Source organism: Oncorhynchus tshawytscha, linkage group LG30 (genome assembly GCF_018296145.1).
Source record: "Oncorhynchus tshawytscha isolate Ot180627B linkage group LG30, Otsh_v2.0, whole genome shotgun sequence".
In the NCBI taxonomy this organism is placed as follows: Eukaryota; Metazoa; Chordata; class Actinopteri; order Salmoniformes; family Salmonidae; genus Oncorhynchus; species Oncorhynchus tshawytscha.
This window is the reverse complement of record NC_056458.1, coordinates 3,829,351-3,846,667: the sequence shown is the minus strand read 5'-3', so window position 1 is coordinate 3,846,667 and position 17,317 is coordinate 3,829,351. Positions and strand designations below refer to the sequence as shown.

General features: G+C 42.1%; 1 protein-coding gene across 11 annotated transcripts in view; it reads left to right on the top strand.

The window, feature by feature from the left end:
- The window catches only part of phldb1a (pleckstrin homology-like domain, family B, member 1a), a 73,681-nt gene that overhangs the window by 51,323 nt on the left and 5,041 nt on the right, over positions 1–17,317 (top strand). For 4 of the 11 annotated variants that reach the window (XM_042308991.1, XM_042308993.1, XM_042308990.1 and 1 more), the window contains 12 exons: positions 5,703–5,858; positions 7,161–7,361; positions 7,972–8,121; positions 9,395–9,520; positions 9,685–9,843; positions 10,287–10,433; positions 10,653–10,775; positions 10,954–11,044; positions 14,808–14,955; positions 15,493–15,652; positions 15,903–16,049; positions 16,797–17,016. In XM_042308991.1, the coding sequence (XP_042164925.1) occupies positions 5,703–5,858; positions 7,161–7,361; positions 7,972–8,121; positions 9,395–9,520; positions 9,685–9,843; positions 10,287–10,433; positions 10,653–10,775; positions 10,954–11,044; positions 14,808–14,955; positions 15,493–15,652; positions 15,903–16,049; positions 16,797–17,016 (1,828 nt within the window). The remainder of the gene's footprint in view (positions 1–5,702; positions 5,859–7,160; positions 7,362–7,971; positions 8,122–9,394; positions 9,521–9,684; positions 9,844–10,286; positions 10,434–10,652; positions 10,776–10,953; positions 11,045–14,807; positions 14,956–15,492; positions 15,653–15,902; positions 16,050–16,796; positions 17,017–17,317) is intronic. The other 7 variants (XM_042308998.1, XM_042308997.1, XM_042308992.1 and 4 more) reach the window with 6 other exon arrangements.

The window sequence follows — 17,317 nt, the reverse complement described above, 5'->3', positions numbered from 1 at the left end:
AATGGTTGATTTAGGTGCAATTTTACTGGCAGCAATATCCTTGCCTGTGAAGCCCTTTTTGTGCAAAGCAATGATGAACGTCACGTGTTTCCTTGCAGGTAACCATGGTTGACAGAGGAAGAACAATGATTCCAAGCACCAGCCTCCTTTTGAAGCTTCCAGTCTGTTATTTGAACTCAATCAGCATGACAGAGTGATCTCCAGCCTTGTCCTCGTCAACACTGTCGTGTCTTTGGCTATGCCAGATTAAGTGATATGACATGCTATTCTATAAAATAATTTCTCCATAATTAATATTACCTGATTGAGCTAATCATATAAATGTAATTAACTAGAGAGTTGGGGCACCACGAAAGAACATTTATAGAGCTGTTATCTTCCGAATAAACTCTTAAAGACCTAGTAATATTTTACATCAATAGCAATCAATATTAATCGTCATCTTAATTCAGTCTCATCTGAAAGTTGTAAATTCTTGGTTATCTGCACGAACCCTGGCTAACAAGTTGAATCAGTAATACAAAATAGGGTTGAATTATTTATGTACTAAATACATAACTAATCACACATACATATAATTAAATCATAACTTGATTACAAATGACGTCATAAAGGAAAACGTCCCTAGCGGGCAGAACAGATATGACAGCTTGTTACACAAAAGAAAAGGTGCTGGGTTTGAGTGAAAGAGTGGGAAGACTGAGGGACACAGGGAGAAGCTGTGCTATCGTAAATACAGTATCTTATGCATTCTAAATTACCGCCCATTTGGAAAAGGAAAATGCAATAAATATTTACTCTGAGCTGCGCTTCGGTAGGTTGGTGGTAGATGGAAGGCTGTGTTGCCCAACCGAGTCCTTTGTCCTTTGAAGAATGTCTCTGCTGGTCAATTGGATACGTTATAGTAACTTCGTTGTGTGGTAGACTCTGTCTGTTCCTTCCTAACCCTCATTTGCATCTGCTGTTGCTAACTCAACGGCTAGGAGGTATCCCTTCTGTAGTGAATAAGAGTTCAAAGTTCATACCATTTGCAACCAAGGCTCACGCTGATGTTGGCTTCGTTCTGTAGTTATTATCTGAACCATTCTGACATCGGACCGTCGTCCTCACATCCTCGGAACAGCAGGTTATTTTGTCGTCAAGGCTTTATATAGGAAGGGAGAGGAGGGCGTGTTTGAAAAGTTTTATAGCCCATGTCCCTTCACAGGGGCGGGCCACTGATTGAGCAGAGCCCTACCTTATGAAAACCCAAATCTCACATTTTAGAAGCTAAAATCACAATTCATCCCATCACGAATAATTTCATATTCAAACATTTAAATTGAGCAACAATTCCATGTGAATCCGATAACTCTGATGTGTAGACTTTCCACTGTAGAGTTTGTCATCTTATCATTGATGAGAATGTCTCCGATGACCACCGAACTGACACCATATTCATTAATTACCACCGCATATGTTCAATTGGTCGGATTACCAGAATATAGTTCATTTCCCCCCACCTTCTGAATCTCTATGTTAACCAAGGGTTTTGCAAATGTAACATCAGTAGGGTAGAGAGGGGAAAAAGGGGTGAAGAGGTATTTATGACTGTCATAAACCTACCCCCAGGCCAACGTCATGACAACACTCACACCTGTGTTAACGAGCGAATCACTGACATGATGTCAGCTAGTCCTTTTATGGCAAGGCTGAAATGTAGAAATGTGGAAATGTTTTTGTGGATTCAGTTCATTTGCATGACAAAGAGGGACTTTGCAATTAATTGCAATTCATCTGATCACTCTTCATAACATTCTGGAGTATATGCAAATTGCCATCATACAAACTGAGGCAGCAGACTTTGTGAAAATTAATATTTGTGTCATTCTCAAAACTTTTGGCCAAGACTGTGCTTAGAGTGCCTTGAAAAGTTTTTGCCCTCATTATTCACAATTCACATACCTGCATTTGCTTGTTCAAGTAGGCTATCCATCCCTATTTAGGGCAGCAGGTAGCCTAGCGGATAGAGCATTGGGGCAGCAACAGAAAAGTCACTAGTTTGAATCCCAGAGCAGACATTGTAGAAAATTTGTCGCTGTGCCCGTGAGTAAGTCACTTAACCCTTATTGTTCCAGGACAGCCGTTGATAATGGCAGACTCTTGCCGTGACCCCATTCTCCGAGAGTATCTCAGGGAATGTTGGATACACAAACAACATTTCCAACATACACATGCGTATACTTTACATGCACACTTGTACATGTGTAAAATAGGACAAATGTTAGCACACGCCAAATGAGTGTTTTCAAAGAGTGCCCCTCGTCTGATTACCAAAGACACGCCCCTATTCAGTCATCCTATAATGTTATATCAACGACAGTTTTCTGTGACAATCTGCCTTGCATATCGGTAAGGATACAACTGACAGGAGCCTAGTATTTTGTGCGAATGAATGCATAAAGACATTAGGCCTTCGTGTGCACACAGTGCCATGTAACAAGAGAAGCAATTTATGATACCATGCTTCTGACCCTATCCTATTTAGAAATATTGTTGTTGGTTTTACAAACAGATGGATTGTTTTTTTGTTTAATTTCATTAACCTCTCTGCGAGTAAGGCTAGTTTCCTGAATTTCCGCCTGTCTGACGTGCCCAAAGTAAACTGCCTGTTACTCAAGCCCAGAAGCTAGGATATGCATATAATTGGTAGAATTGGATAGCAAACACTCTGAAGTTTTTAAAACTGTTACAATAATGTCAGTGAGTATAACAATACTGATATCGCAGGCGAAAACCAGAGGAAAATTGTTCCGGAATTGTTTGTTTTGGAGCTCACAATGACCTCCAATGCAATGCTATTGAAAGATTCTAATTTCCACCTCCCAGATTGCAGTTACTATGGCTTCCACTAGATGTCAACAGTCTTTATACAAGGTTTTAGGCTTGTTTTTTTTTAAATGAAGAAGTGTTTGTAGTCGTTCCAAGTTGAGCGCCAGGGCAAATGTAGTCTTTTGCGCGCGTGAAAGTGGGCGCACTCTTTGTTCTTTTCCTTTGCCATTGAACATAGTAATCTCCGTCTGAAATATTAGCGTTAATTTAGATATTAGACAACCTGAGGAATAATAAAAAACATTGTTTGACTCTTTGGACAAAAATTGCTGGTATCTTTTTGGAATCTTTTGTATGCATGTTGAAGGACTGGATTATTGAATTCAATGGTGCCAACTAAACAGCGTTTTTGGGATATAAAGAAGGACTTTATCGAACAAAACGACCATTCATTGCGTAGCTGGGACCCTTGGGATTGCAAACAGAGGAAAAAGTAAGTAAGTCAAAGTAAGTGATTTATTTTATCGCTATTTTGTGATTTTGTGTCGCCTGTGCTGGTGTGAAAAGGATGTTGTTGTGGGGCGCTGTCCTCAGTCAATCGAATGCTATGCTTTCGCCGTGAAGCCTTTTTGAAATCTGACAACGTAGTTCGATTACCAAGATTCTAAGCTAAAGAATCATGTATGACACTTTTATTGTCATGAATGTTTAATATTACGATTTTGTATTTTGAATTTGGCGCGCTCTGATTTCACCGGATGTTGTCGAACTTTATCCCGCTTGCGGGATCTCCGCTCTAAGAGGTTTTAACAACCAAACTTATTTGAACGATTCACTGTCTATGGGTTTATGGCTGAAATACAATGCAATTTCATCTGCTATTTCTGGAGAAGAGCAAATATGATCTGTAAGATGGTTCCATGATGGCTATAAAACACTATATTTGCCTTTCTCTTTATCCAGTTGCCTTGTCTGTATTATACACCCATGGGGAGCAGTTATGGTGCCTGTAACTATATTTAGACATAGCCTATTTAAAACAAGGTATTTTATTTTATTTTAATTATACGTTGTCTTTTTAGGCTTTATCAATAGCCTAGTGAATCTAATCTTGCTTATTGAGTATGTTTGGCATGTCAGACTGCAATGTACAGTAGACCTAGCCACTATATCAGTGCAAATGTTATAATCTATGTTTAACAATGTATTTCCATATTGAAGCAATGCAATTAGAACAATGTGGACTGAAAACATGTTCAACATATTTTGCAAATATGGGCAGGCTATTTAACAAACTAGGCTATAATGGGACTAACATTTTAATTGGAGTTGATGACAAAGCAATACATAAAATACAATAAATACACAACTTGAAGCAGCTACTTATTTAGCCATGGAGCACGTTTTGATTGGCCGTTGAGGGGCCAAGCCTCAACTCACCCACAACTTGTTTATTCATAAAAAACCCAGCCCTTTCGCACCACTGCCAGCTACTACTCCCATAATTCCGGTTCTGAAGATATCTAAAATATTTCTGACAGCCCCCTGAACCTATAACACTACCTCCAGCGCTAAGATTTACCATTGCGATAGGTTTGTTAAAATAGAGCCCTAGAACTTTAACACTAGAAATTTAACACTAGAACTTGACCACTAGAATTAGAATACTACAACTAGAAAACTGTAGAACACTAGAACTTGAATACTAGAACTAGCTGCCCCAAAACAGAACAGACTCCAGAGTTATAACAAACCATGGGCTACAATCAGACAGAAACACCTGAAGTACAGCAGATACAATCATAACACATCATACAGTCATACTGTCAGAACCCCTTACCCATCCTCAACAAATAGAGCTGGGCCTTTCCACGAAATGAGTCCATTTTGGGTAGTGTAACGTCATGAAAAGAAGGCATTTTAATTCACATAATTTTAACATTCTGTCAGAAAGGGCATGTGTTCAACTTAATAAAAAACTAGTTTTTGCGTTGACCCATTCAGTTTTCCACCAAAAAACACCAGAAAATGGCCAAAAAGAGCAGAACCAAAAGCACTATGATTTTACTATTAGATGTTTAATCTTTCTTTCGATTTTTTAAAATGAATATTTCTCCATATTGAAACATTAAATCAATTCATTAAATCAATCAATTTCCTAGAAGTCACAGAGGGTACACAGAGGGACATGCCAAAATGTTGAATCTTGGAACAAGTTTATATAATTTTACATGTGGTCTATATTAAATGGCACTTCATTGAACATAACAGGCTTTTAAATGCAAATTGCTGCTCAATTGCTACTTAAAATATCAAAGGGACCCAGAAAGTACCCAGCAACTGCTTAAATGTATTGCCTTGGAAAAGAGCAAGCATATCAAAGCTGTGAATGAAAGGACATTTGGACACTGGACTTCATTCAGGACTTTGGAAGTTGTATCGCTTTGCATGTGCTTGTTGTATTTAAAAAATGATTGTGAAGTAGCCTATAAGTATACTGTGCCCTTTCTGCTATGTATGTTGCAATACCATATAAAAATGTACTTTACTAATGAAATAACTAGCTGCATGCTATAGGATTTTTTTTAAATCCGAGAACATGTTTTCATGCTGTTATTACTCCTGTTTGTCGGTGAATAAGACCTCCCCATTTTGAATTGGTGTGACCTGTCTGTGTGTCTGTCTTGCCTCTTGTCTGTCCGTCTGTCTGTGTCTCTGGCAAGATGCAAGATGGCACCGACAGACATCGCAGCTCTTTTTGTTAGATACTGCGCTGTTGGAGCTAGGAACACAAGCATTTCGCTACACCCGCAATAACATCTGCTAAATATGTGTATGTGACAAATAACATTTGATTTGATCTGTCTGTTGATCCATCTGTCTACCTGTAGGAGGCAGATGCGCTTGAGGTGGGGACCAAGCAGTTTGAGGACTTGGAGTTCCGTCAGCTGGAGAGAGAGAGCGGTCTGGAGGAAGAGAAGGAGACGCTCAGCAGACAGCTGCTCCTGGAAAGGGCCGAGTACCACCGCAGCGTGGCCAAGAGAAAGGTAGAACAGGACACACTGCTACACAGTAGTCTACACCATGTTGGTCATGATGAACCCTTTTCACTACTGAGCTGAGCTGAACTGTATTACGCTGGCCTGGTTAGTTGTTAGCCTCTACGGGATTGGTGTCCCTATACTGGGATAGTTGCGCTAATGTGATTAGCATGACATTGTAAGTAACAACAAACTTTCCAGGACACAGACATGTCTTATATGGGCAGAACGCTTAAATTCCTGTTAATCTAACGGCACTGTCCAATTTCAGTAGCTATTACAGTGAAAAAAATACCATACTATTGTTTGAAGAGAGTGCACAACAACAACAAACTTTTATCATGGCAACTGGCATGATACATTCACCTCTGAAGGTAAATAATGTACTTATATTCAGTAATCTTGCTCTGATTTGTCATCCTGAAGGTCCCAGAGATAAAATGTAGCATGTTTTTTAAAAATAAAATCCATTTTTATATTAAAATGTAGGAACTGGGTTCCACAGTTTGAACCCCTGCTTTCTCTGGCTCCACACCCACCCCGCCTGGCCATCTAGATGTGTGAAAGTTAGTGTTTAAGCTAATGATCCATCATATATGACATTCCTGGGAGTGTGTAAACTTAAATAGTTTATTACCATAGCATACCATATCATTGTTGTATGTTCTCTATAGTTATGTACTTGAAAATGTATCAATTGACCAATTCGGCACATTGGGCAGACATTGTCCAGTATTGCAATGCTTCACTGGATCAATCTGAAACTGCACACAATTTAGATGTTGGCCATCTATTGGCCAACATCTAAATTGCGGCTAAACAGCAATATTATATTATGGCATTTCGCTTGCATTTCAAAGATGATGGAACAAAAAATATATAGAAAACGCATGTTTTTTTGTTGGTATTTTCTTTTACTAGATCTAATGTGTTATATTCTGCTACATTAATTTCACATTTCCACAAACTTCAAAGTGTTTCCTTTCAAATGGTACCAAGAATATGCATATCCTTTGCTTCAGGTCCTGAGCTACAGGCAGTTAGATTTGGGTGTCATTTTAGGCCATTTGTTTTTAAAAAGGGTACGATTCTTAAGAGGTTTTTAAGCATCCACCACAGTTGCTAATACCGTACTGAAAAGGACACTGAGAAAATAAAATATCAAAACTAGTTCAGTAGGGTTCAGGTTGGGACAATGGTGTGAGAGCGATAATAGTCATACCATCATGGAAAAAGTATGGAATTAAAAAATCCTTTGAGCTTGCATTGTAAGATGGAATGTAAAGCGAAGTGCACCTTGTTCTTTAGGAGAAGATGGCTGCTCTGGAGGTGCAGGCCAACCAGTTAGGGGTGCAGGCAGCTCAGGACTGTGAGAGGATGGCTAAAGACAGGACCCTGGCCCTACAGCTGCTTCATAAAGAGAAGGAGAGGCTGTCTACTCTGGAGAAGAGATACCACACTCTGACAGGAGGACGGAGCTTCCCTAAGTCCTGCAGCACCATGAAAGAGGTGAGAAGGAGGAACACAATCAATTGAATTCATCTTGATTTGTCCAGATAGTATTTAAATGATTTAATTATTCATTTCTTAGGCTCAAAAATCTAGATACTTTTTTGTTTGTTTTTGTTTTAGAATCATTTGAAAGAGGGAGGTGCCTTACAAGCCTCAGTTTTTTTTTACCTCTTCGGCACATGCTCTTTTTGTTTGCCTTTAAAGCTCTCTTTATATTGATTTACATTTTCTTGTGTGCAAATAAATAAACACATAAATAAATAGTCCACTCAGCAGCAACTGTCACTGTTTCCTAGAGAGTCATGGGATCTATAAAAAACAACCCATAAGCCTGACAACTAACAAGTGAGGCCGCAGTACCTCAGTGATGCTGAGGATACTTGTTAGTGTAAATTGCTGACATCACTCTCTTACTGAGAGAGGCCAGCTGGACTCTAGTCTAAATTATATAGGTGAAGGCTTTTCTACTGCTGTGTTGCTGTAATGAATAGAGGATAGTCATTAGGGTTAGTATGTGTTGTTTACATTGTATTTACAATAGTAGGGTAACAGGTTAAACCATAGACTTTTGAGTACACGTTTGACTGAAAACTTTTACTGAAAACAGGAAGTACCAGTGCTGCATATCAGCGAACCTGACCTGGTACACGGGGAGGTTGTCCCTCCTCCACATCCTCCCTGCCCTCCTCCTGCCTCATTCTCTTCTTCCTCCTCATACACCCCCTCCCCTGACCTCTGTCCCACCAGGCCACAGGAGGTAAACACACTGACGCATGTGGACTGACTAAACTACCCATAATGCAGCCTGACTACACTACCCACAATCCCCCTTCCTTTGGGGATGTATCCTACCTGGCTTGCTCTGCATTTATGTTGTGTCCACTAATAGAAATGGACATGAGAGGAATATTTCACCTTTATTAACAAGGCAAGTCAATTAAGAACAAATTCTTATTTTCAATGACGACCTAGGAACAGTGGGTTAACTGCCTTGTTTAGGAGCAGGACGACAGATTTTTACCTTGTCAGCTTGGGGATTTGATCCTGCAACCTTTCGGTTACTAGTCCAACGCTCTAACCACTAGGCTACCTGCCACCCCAATATGTGTTTTTGAGAAGCTTGAAAAATAATCCCTTGTTTGTATTAGTCTGTAGGTGTATCTTATGACAAGGTGGCCTGTGCCTGAATGTTTCTGCATCTACATTTGTATCGTTTGTGTTGGGGTTGTCTCAATTTGTGACTTTGGATCCAGTGTGTTTGGACCAAGTGTCTGTATTTTGTGGCTTGGCTGGCTTACCTTTACCCTTTGTGATGGGTACCTGTACTGTAGTTTGAGGTGAGTTATTTTTTGTGTGATAATGATCAAATACAAAATTAATTTTAGGAACTCTTGCATGTGTGTGGGAATCTCTGAATCTCTCTCTCTGTGTGTGTGTGTGTGTTTGTTTAACTATCCTTGTGGGTACCAGAAGTCCTCACAAGGATAGTAAAACAAGGGATATTCATTCGGGGTGGACATTTTGCCAGTCCCACAAGGAAAAATGCAATTTTAGGCTTAGGGGTTAAGGTTACAATTAGGGTTAGGGTTAGAATTAAGGTTAGGGTTAGGGGTTAGAGTTTGGGTTATGGTTAGGTTAAAGGTTAAGGTTAGATTCAGGGTTATGGGTTAGGGAAATAGGGGGGAATCAATTATTTGGTCCCCACAAGGATAGCAATAGAAAAGTGTGTGTGTGTGGGGGGGAGGGGTGGGGGGGGTGGTGTATGTACGAAAAAGTACAAACATGTATGCATTCCCTAGTGAGAGGTAAAAAATTTTTAAAAACACCATTCAAACAAACACACCAAACTCAGTCCTAGAGAAGACTGTTCGTCCATGCTGCTGTTAGTAGCTCTGGGTATGAGTGTCTGCTAAATAACTAAAATGTTTTTAAATGTATGGGAATGTAAGGGTATTTTGTCTTTAGGTATACAATATATCCCTTATTTCAACTTGTGTGTGCTTGTGTTGTGGGTGCTGGTGTTGATGCAGGAGTACCTCAGGCTCGCTGATGTCTATAAGATGTATGGGAGCGGTGGTCCTCTCCCGACCTACTCTACCTCCCCTGCTCCTCACTGCCTCTCTCTCACTGTTGCTGCAGCAGCTCTGCCCGGCGAGGTAGAAGATACCACCTACTTTCTATTATTCCCTCTGTTTCTGTTGGCTTTCTTGGACATATACCCTTGGTTAACATTCCTACCTCTCTCTGCTCTCTCCCAATATCTACAACCTTTGCCTTGTTTGTGTCTGTGCACATTTGTGTGTTGATTATCTTTGTAAAGGAATACGTCACAGTTAGCCAGTTAAGCCAGATGTTGGGGATGCAGAAACTTGGCCCCTCCCCCGCACTTTCTATCCAGTCATTCCAGCTTGCGCTCGCTGACGCTGCCTTCTCCTGCCACACAACTCCATGTGACACCTCCCCCACTATCTCAGTTGAGGTGTGTGCCTCCCTCCTGGCTTTAAACCCCTCTTACCTTTCAGACTGTCACACGTAGACCACGTTTATATGGTTTATGGAGATATGGAATAAAATGTATTGTGGATGAAGTTATCTTGGGATTTGGTATAGATAAACTGAGCTTTCTCCTTTTTCATATAGTGTGGTTAGAATTTAGTTTTTGGTGAATGGACCAACCTTTCTGCGCATAGAATGTTCTGAAATTACTTTACTTTATTCACTATGTTATGAATGGTTTCTATTACTGTCTGAGTAAAAGAAAGTATTCGCCATCAGCTTTATATTACTCATATCAAGGAATTTCCGTTCTATTACTTCTTATTTCTCCTGCCTCCTACCTCTTTTATGCTTCTCATCCTGTCTCTATTGCTCTCCTTCTTTCCTCTCCTCTGCCTGGACTCTTTGCACCACCACCCCCCTCAGAGCCAGCCTGAGTGGATTAGACCTCACAACCCGGCCCTTAACTTAGAGCGCTGGTACCAGGACATAATGTCAGCAGGGGAGCCCCACCACCAGTCATGCCCTCCCCCTCTCCCTGCTAAGTCTCACTCCTCACGCAGACCTAGCCAGGTAAACCTCTCGCCTCTCTTTGCTTTAATCTACTACGCTATTTGTTCTATTCTTTATTTCATTTCCTGATATTATGTCTGGCATTTTGATCAGGGTTGGGTTGCTGGCCAGTGTTGGTGATTGTTGACATCAGTCATCTTGGTCTCCGGTTGTGTCATGGAGACCTCTTCTGGTCACCTATCTGACTGACTTGTTTGACTCCTCTGGTCTTGTCTTCAGGTGTACCGGTCAAAACCAGATGGTGATGTTGGTCAGACAGCATCACGCTCTAGTAGTGTCAATGGTACTGCCAGCCCTCCACAGTCCAATGGGGTTACACTGGGCCGAAGCACACCCATCAAGGTAAGGGACTCTCTTATACATCCTCTACCCATAGATCATGGTGGTAGGAACTATTTTATTCTACTCTATGCTCTTCCCATCTCTTTTATTATATTCTATTCCATATTATATTCTGATATTCTCTATTATATTCTACATGTATACTTCATAACTCCCAACTCTCTTTGTCCCCTCCCAGGGTCTCCAGCTGGTGTCCAGGGAGCTGTCGGCATCAGGCCCTCCAGACATGGTGATGGACACCAGGAGACAGCTGTCACTGCAGAGCAAAGGTAACAGAGCCCCTCCCTTTCCCCTGTCTGGTTCCCTCTAAACTCAGCAAAAAAATTAACATCCCTTTTTCAGGACCTGTCTTTCAAAGATAATTCATAAAATCTAAATAACTTCAAAGATCTTTATTGCAAAGGGTTTAAACACTGTTTCCCATGCTTGTTCAATTAACCATAAACAATTAATGAACATGCACCGGTCGTTAAGACACTAACAGCTTACAGACAGTAGGCAATTAAGGTCACAGTTGTGAAAACTTAGGACACTAAAGAGGCCTTTCTACTGACTCTGAAAAACACCAAAAGAAAGATGCCCAGGGTTCCTGCTCATTTGCGTGAACGTACCTTAGGCATGCTGCAAGGAGACATGAGGACTGCAGATGTGGCCAGGCTAATAAATTGCAATGTCCGTACTGTGAGATGCCTAAGACAGTGCTACAGGGAGAAAGGACGGACAGCTGATCGTCCTCGCAGTGGCAGACCACGTGTAACAATACCTGCGCAAGATCGGTACGTCTGAACATCACATCTGCGGGACAGGTACAGGATCGCAACAACAACTGCCGGGTTACATCAGGAACGCACAATCCCTCCATCAGTGCTCAGACTGTCCGCAATAGGTTGAGAGAGGCTGGACTGAGGGCTGTAGGCCTGTTGTAAGGCAGGTCCTCACCAGACATCACCGGCAGCAATGTTGCCTATGGGCACAAACCCACCGTTGCTGGACCAGACAGGACTGGCAAAAAGTGCTCTTCACTGACGAGTCACGGTTTTGTCTCACCAGGGGTGATGGTTGGAATCCCGTTTATCGTTAAAGGAATGAGCGTTACACCGAGGCCTGTACTCTGGAGCGGGATCGATTTGGAGGTGGAGGGTCCGTCATGGTCTGGGGCGGTGTGTCACAGCATCATCGGACTGAGCTTGTTGTCATTGCAGGCAATCTCAACGTTGTGCGTTACAGGGAATACATCCTTCTCCCTCATGTGGTACCCTTCCTGCAAGCTCATCCTGACATGACCCTCCAGCATGACAATGCCACCAACCATACTGCTCGTTCTGTGCGTGATTTCCCGCAAGACAGGAATGTCAGTGTTCAGCCATGGCCAGCGAAGAGCCCGGATCTCAATCCCATGGAGCACGTCTGGGACCTGTTAGATCGGAGGTTGAGGGCTAGGGCCATTCCCCCCAGAAATGTCCTAGAACTTGCAGGTGCCTTGGTGGAAAAGTGGGGTAACATCTCACAGCAAGAAGTGGCAAATCTGGTGTAGTCCATGAGGAGGAGATGCACTGCAGTACTTAATGCAGCTGGTGGCCACACCAGATACTGACTGTTACTTTTGATTGTGACCTCCCTTTGTACAGGGACACATTATTCAATTTCTGTTAGTCACATGTCTGTGGAACTTATTCAGTTTATGTCTCAGTTTTTGAATCTTGTTATGTTCATACAAATATCTACACGTTACGTTTGCTGAAAATAAACGCAGTTGACAGTGAGAGGACGTTTCTTTTTTTGTTGAGTTTACTAGTACACATCACTGCTTCTCCCACTTCTACAGTATAATTCCCTCATAGTCAAAAGACCATGGACGTTACCGTACCTCTGAGACTAGAAGCAAAACTATGATGTTGTTGGAGAAAAGATCAACTGTAGGGGGAAACTGTTGGGAAATTGTTTGATGAATTGCATGTATACAGAAGGATTAATTTGTAAGAGACCTGGGTCTCAATATGACTCCCTGTTGAAATAAAGTTTAAGTAAAATAAATGCAAAACCAGATAAAATGCCTCATATAGTAGAATGCTGCACTTAAAAGGGTGCCGTTGTTCTTCACTTAAATTGTGGTTTTACAGAGTCCCTCCCACCTAACTCTGAACCTTCCCCAGTTGTAGACAGTCCAACAGGTAGTGGGTATTTTCTTCCTCGTGGACCCTATGCTCTAGAAAAAATGTATGTTTTTTTTGTATTCGAGCCTATAACAAAGAATTCACCCTAAACCTCAACTAAAACTTGTAATTAATAATGTGGAAATTTTGCAAGTTGAGTGTAACCCTGGATTGTACATTGTCATGGTCAAAACATATTGATGCAACTGTAGCTAAGACGTGGAGAAGTTTGTCCATAATAAAGGACTGCTCTGCCTTCTTAACAATGCTATCAACAAGGCAGGTCCTACACACCGTAGTTTTGTCGCACCTGGACTACTGTCCAGTCATGTGGTCAGGTGCCACAAAGAGGGATTTAGGAAAATTACAATTGTCAATCTCTCCTGGCTCAAAGTAGAGGAGAGATTGACTTCATCACTACTTGTATCTGTGAGAAATATTGACATGTTGAATGCACCAAGCTGTCTGTTTAAACCACTAGCACACAGCTCAGACACCCATGCATACCCCACAAGACATGCCACCAAAGGTCTATTCACAGTCCCCAAGTCCAGAACAGACTATGGGAGGTGCACAGTACTACATAGAGCCAAGACTACATGGAACTCTATTCCACATCAGGTGATTGATGTAAGCATTAGAATAAGATTGAAAAAAAACCTTGTAAAAATATACCTTATGGAATAACGGGACTGTGAAGAGACAGTCACAGACACACGCATGCACACACGATAACATATGCATTATACAAACATGTCCACTTGGATTTTGTGTTGTAGATTTGTGGTAATCGAGTAGTGGTCTGAGGGCACACACTTAATGTGTTGTGAAATGTAATGTTTTTACTATTATATATTATTTAATTTTTTATTATTTTATATACACTACCGTTCAAAAGTTTGTGTTCACTTAGAAATGTCCTTGTTTTTGAAAGAAGAGCAAATTTTAGTCCATTAAAATAACATCAAATTGATCAGAAATACAGTGTAGACATTGTTAATGTTGTAAATAACTACTGTAGCTGGAAACGGCTGATTTGTTATGGAATATCTACATAGGCGTACAGAGGCCCATTATCAGCATCCATCATTCCTGTGTTACAATGGCATGTTGTGTTAGCTACTCCAAGTTGATTATTTTAAAAGGGTAATTGATCATTAGAAAAGCTGAGCTGCAGAGCTGCAAACTGTTGTTCTGATTAAAGAAGCAATAAAACTGTCCTTCTTTAGACTAGTTGAGTATCTGGAGCATCAGCATTTGTGGGTTTGATTACAGGCTCAAAATGGCCAGAAATAAATAACGTTCTTCTGAAACTCATCAGTTTATTCTTGTTCTGAGAAATGAAGGCTATTCCATGCGAGAAATTGCCAAGAAACTGAAGATCTACAATGCTGTTTACTACTCCCTTCACAGAACAGCGCAAACTCTCTCTAATCAGAATAGAAAGAGGAGTGGGAGGCCCCAGTGCACCACTGTGCAAGAGGACAAGTACATTATAGTGTCTAGTTTGAGAAACAGACACCTCACAAGTCCTCAACTGGCAGCTTCATTAAATAGTTCCCGCAAAACAACAGTCTCAACGTCAACAGTGAAGAGGCGACTCCAGGATGCTGGCCTTCTAGGCAGAGTTGCAAAGAGACTGGCCAATAAAAAGAAAATATTAAGATGGGCAAAATAACACAAACACTGGACAGAGGAACTCTGCCTTGAAGTCCAGCATCCTAGAGTAGCCTCTTCACTGTTGACATTTTTACAAATATCCTGGCCTCTGTCAGGTCTAAACAATGGCCTGCTATGACATCTCAGTTCCACTGGGTGGTGCTTGCGCTGCAGACATTAGATAACCATTTCACTGTCCTGTTTTCACCTCCTCCCACAGGCCCTTCTCCCATGGTCCACCACTCCATCCTGCACCACCAGACACCCCCCTCAGGGGACCCGCAGTACGACACCCTCAGCCTGGAGAGCTCTGACAGCGTCGAGACCTCCGTCTCCACCGGCAACAACTCTGCCTGTTCTCCAGAAAGGTGAGAGACGAGAAGGGGAGAGACGGGGATACCACGGCAACTCAGTCTGTTTCCATGGGAACACTCAAATCTGCCCTCTCTGTGTCCCTGACGATGAGGGGTCACTGTGTTCACTTTTGTTCCCCTGACAACATGTTTTGTTACACGTCTGTTCCCTTGACAACAAGTTTCACTCTAGCTTGTTGCTATGCCAACCCAATCAAGCAGTAGGCAAGGAGAACCTCACCTGTTTGAGTTGTTTATGGAGTTCCCCTGGGGAAGATACTACAGTAGAAACTGTTTCATATATAACTGAGGCAGATATAATAGCAGTTCCATAGTGTTGTACAAAAGCTTCTTGAATGTTATCCACAGAGGAGTGCTACTCTGGTAACTGGTTCTGCTTTGGAGCTTTGTTGTTTGTAGAATGTTGGATTTGGAGTCATGTTTTTATTTACTTCTCATTCCCAGTGCAGTACTGTAGTAAACATCTAATTTGAGATTCACCCCCCCACTCCCTGTGTAGTAGTAACATAACATCTCTCTTTCTCCATGTAGTGGCAGTGGGCTCGAGGCCCTGAGGATCGAGGAGATGGAGAAGATGTTGAAGGAGGCTCAGCAGGAGAAAGCCAGGCTGGTGGAGAGCAGAGTGTGTACAAACAACATGTCTCCCACCAACACCAATGGAGCATATAACCTACAGATAATTATGGCAAATGTAGATTCCTTCTACTACAGGGCAACTGAATTTTAGTTGTCTCAACACCCTTATTCTTTTCTATGTGTCTCACCCTCAATCATTAACCCTTATTTCCCCTGACCCTACCATTCACCTTGTTATTGTTTACGTCCTGCACTCTACTAACATGTCTATACTTCCTGTCTCTCTCATCTCTATTACTCCACTCTCCCTTCCTCCATTCTTCTCTCCATCTGTTCTCCTCTCTTTTCCTCCCGCCCGTCCCCAGGAGAGGGAGGTGCAGGCGCGGAGGCAGATGTTGGAGGAGGAGCGGAGGAGGCGCGAGGAGGCCGAGAGGAGGTTGCAGGACGAGACGACCCACAGGCAGAGACTGGTGGAGGAGGAGGTGAAGATGAGAGAGAAGCACTTCTCTCAGGTTAGTGTAACAACGCAGCAGGAGAGGAGGACAGGATGGAGGGGAGGGAGGATGGAGAAAGAGGGGGGTGGAGAGAAGGAAAGACAAGAAATGGGGAGTGAGGGTGGGAAGATCAAACAGTGAGTGAAGAGAGAAAACAAAAAGAGAGGGAGGGGAATGGAGAGTTTGAAGGAAGAAGAGCGAGAGAAAGACAAAGGGAGAGAAGGGAGAGAGAGAGAGAGAGAGAGAGGGTTCACGCTAAAGTATGATATATATCACGAGTGCTTTTAGTTGATTGGGTTTAATTGTCTATATTTTCTGCAATGAACAATGAAACTAAACAAACATCCTCTGGGAAGATGAAGGTGCACCTGGTGTGCCTAGTTAAGTAATACTTATATTATCATACATATTAAGTCTCCCCACTACACTGCTGCCTCAGCTTGTGCAGTATATGGATGGAACTTTCATTCACACGGTGATAGACATAAAAATAGAATTACTAAAAGGGACATAGCCGAGCCTCAGACCACTACAGTTGAAATAGAATACTCATGGGCACACTCAACATGGCCGTCGGTCCACCCATCACAAACCATTTATTTGAATGGGATATCCATACTAGTCATTCTAATTTTATGGTGAAGCCTCTTTGTGGGGTGTGTGTTAGTGTGTCTGGGGGGGTTTGGATTAAGGAAACAGACACATGTAAGTGTCTCTATGATAATAAAGTAATGTTCTTCACCTCGCTGTCTGTCCTCTTCCCAGGCCCGCCCCATGACACGCTACCTACCCATCAGGAAGGAGGAGTTTGACTTGCGTTCGCACGTGGAGTCATCGGGTCACAACGTAGACACCTGTCCCTACGTCATCCTCTCAGAGAAGATGTGCAAGGGACACCTGGTCAAGATGGGTGGCAAGATCAAGTCGTGGAAGAAACGCTGGTTTGTCTTCGACCGCCTCAAGAGGAACTTCTCCTACTATGCTGGTGAGGAAGGAAGCCATTCCTTAATTAGTAATCACAACATTTATTTCTATGAACCACATAGGAAAGAGGCAATGGCCTAACCACTCTATTAGTGGGTTAATGACAGATTTCTGTTATGTAGCCCCGAAGATAAGATATGGCACCCTATTCCCTATGGTGTGGTTTGCCCACTTCTGCCCTATTCTCCGAATCTCCACTCCTCTCTCTCTTTCTCCCTCTCTCGGATCACTTCCGCCTAGCCTTTTCACCCCCTCACTCCTGACGATGATGATGGTGATGAAATAAGCTGCAATACTTTCTG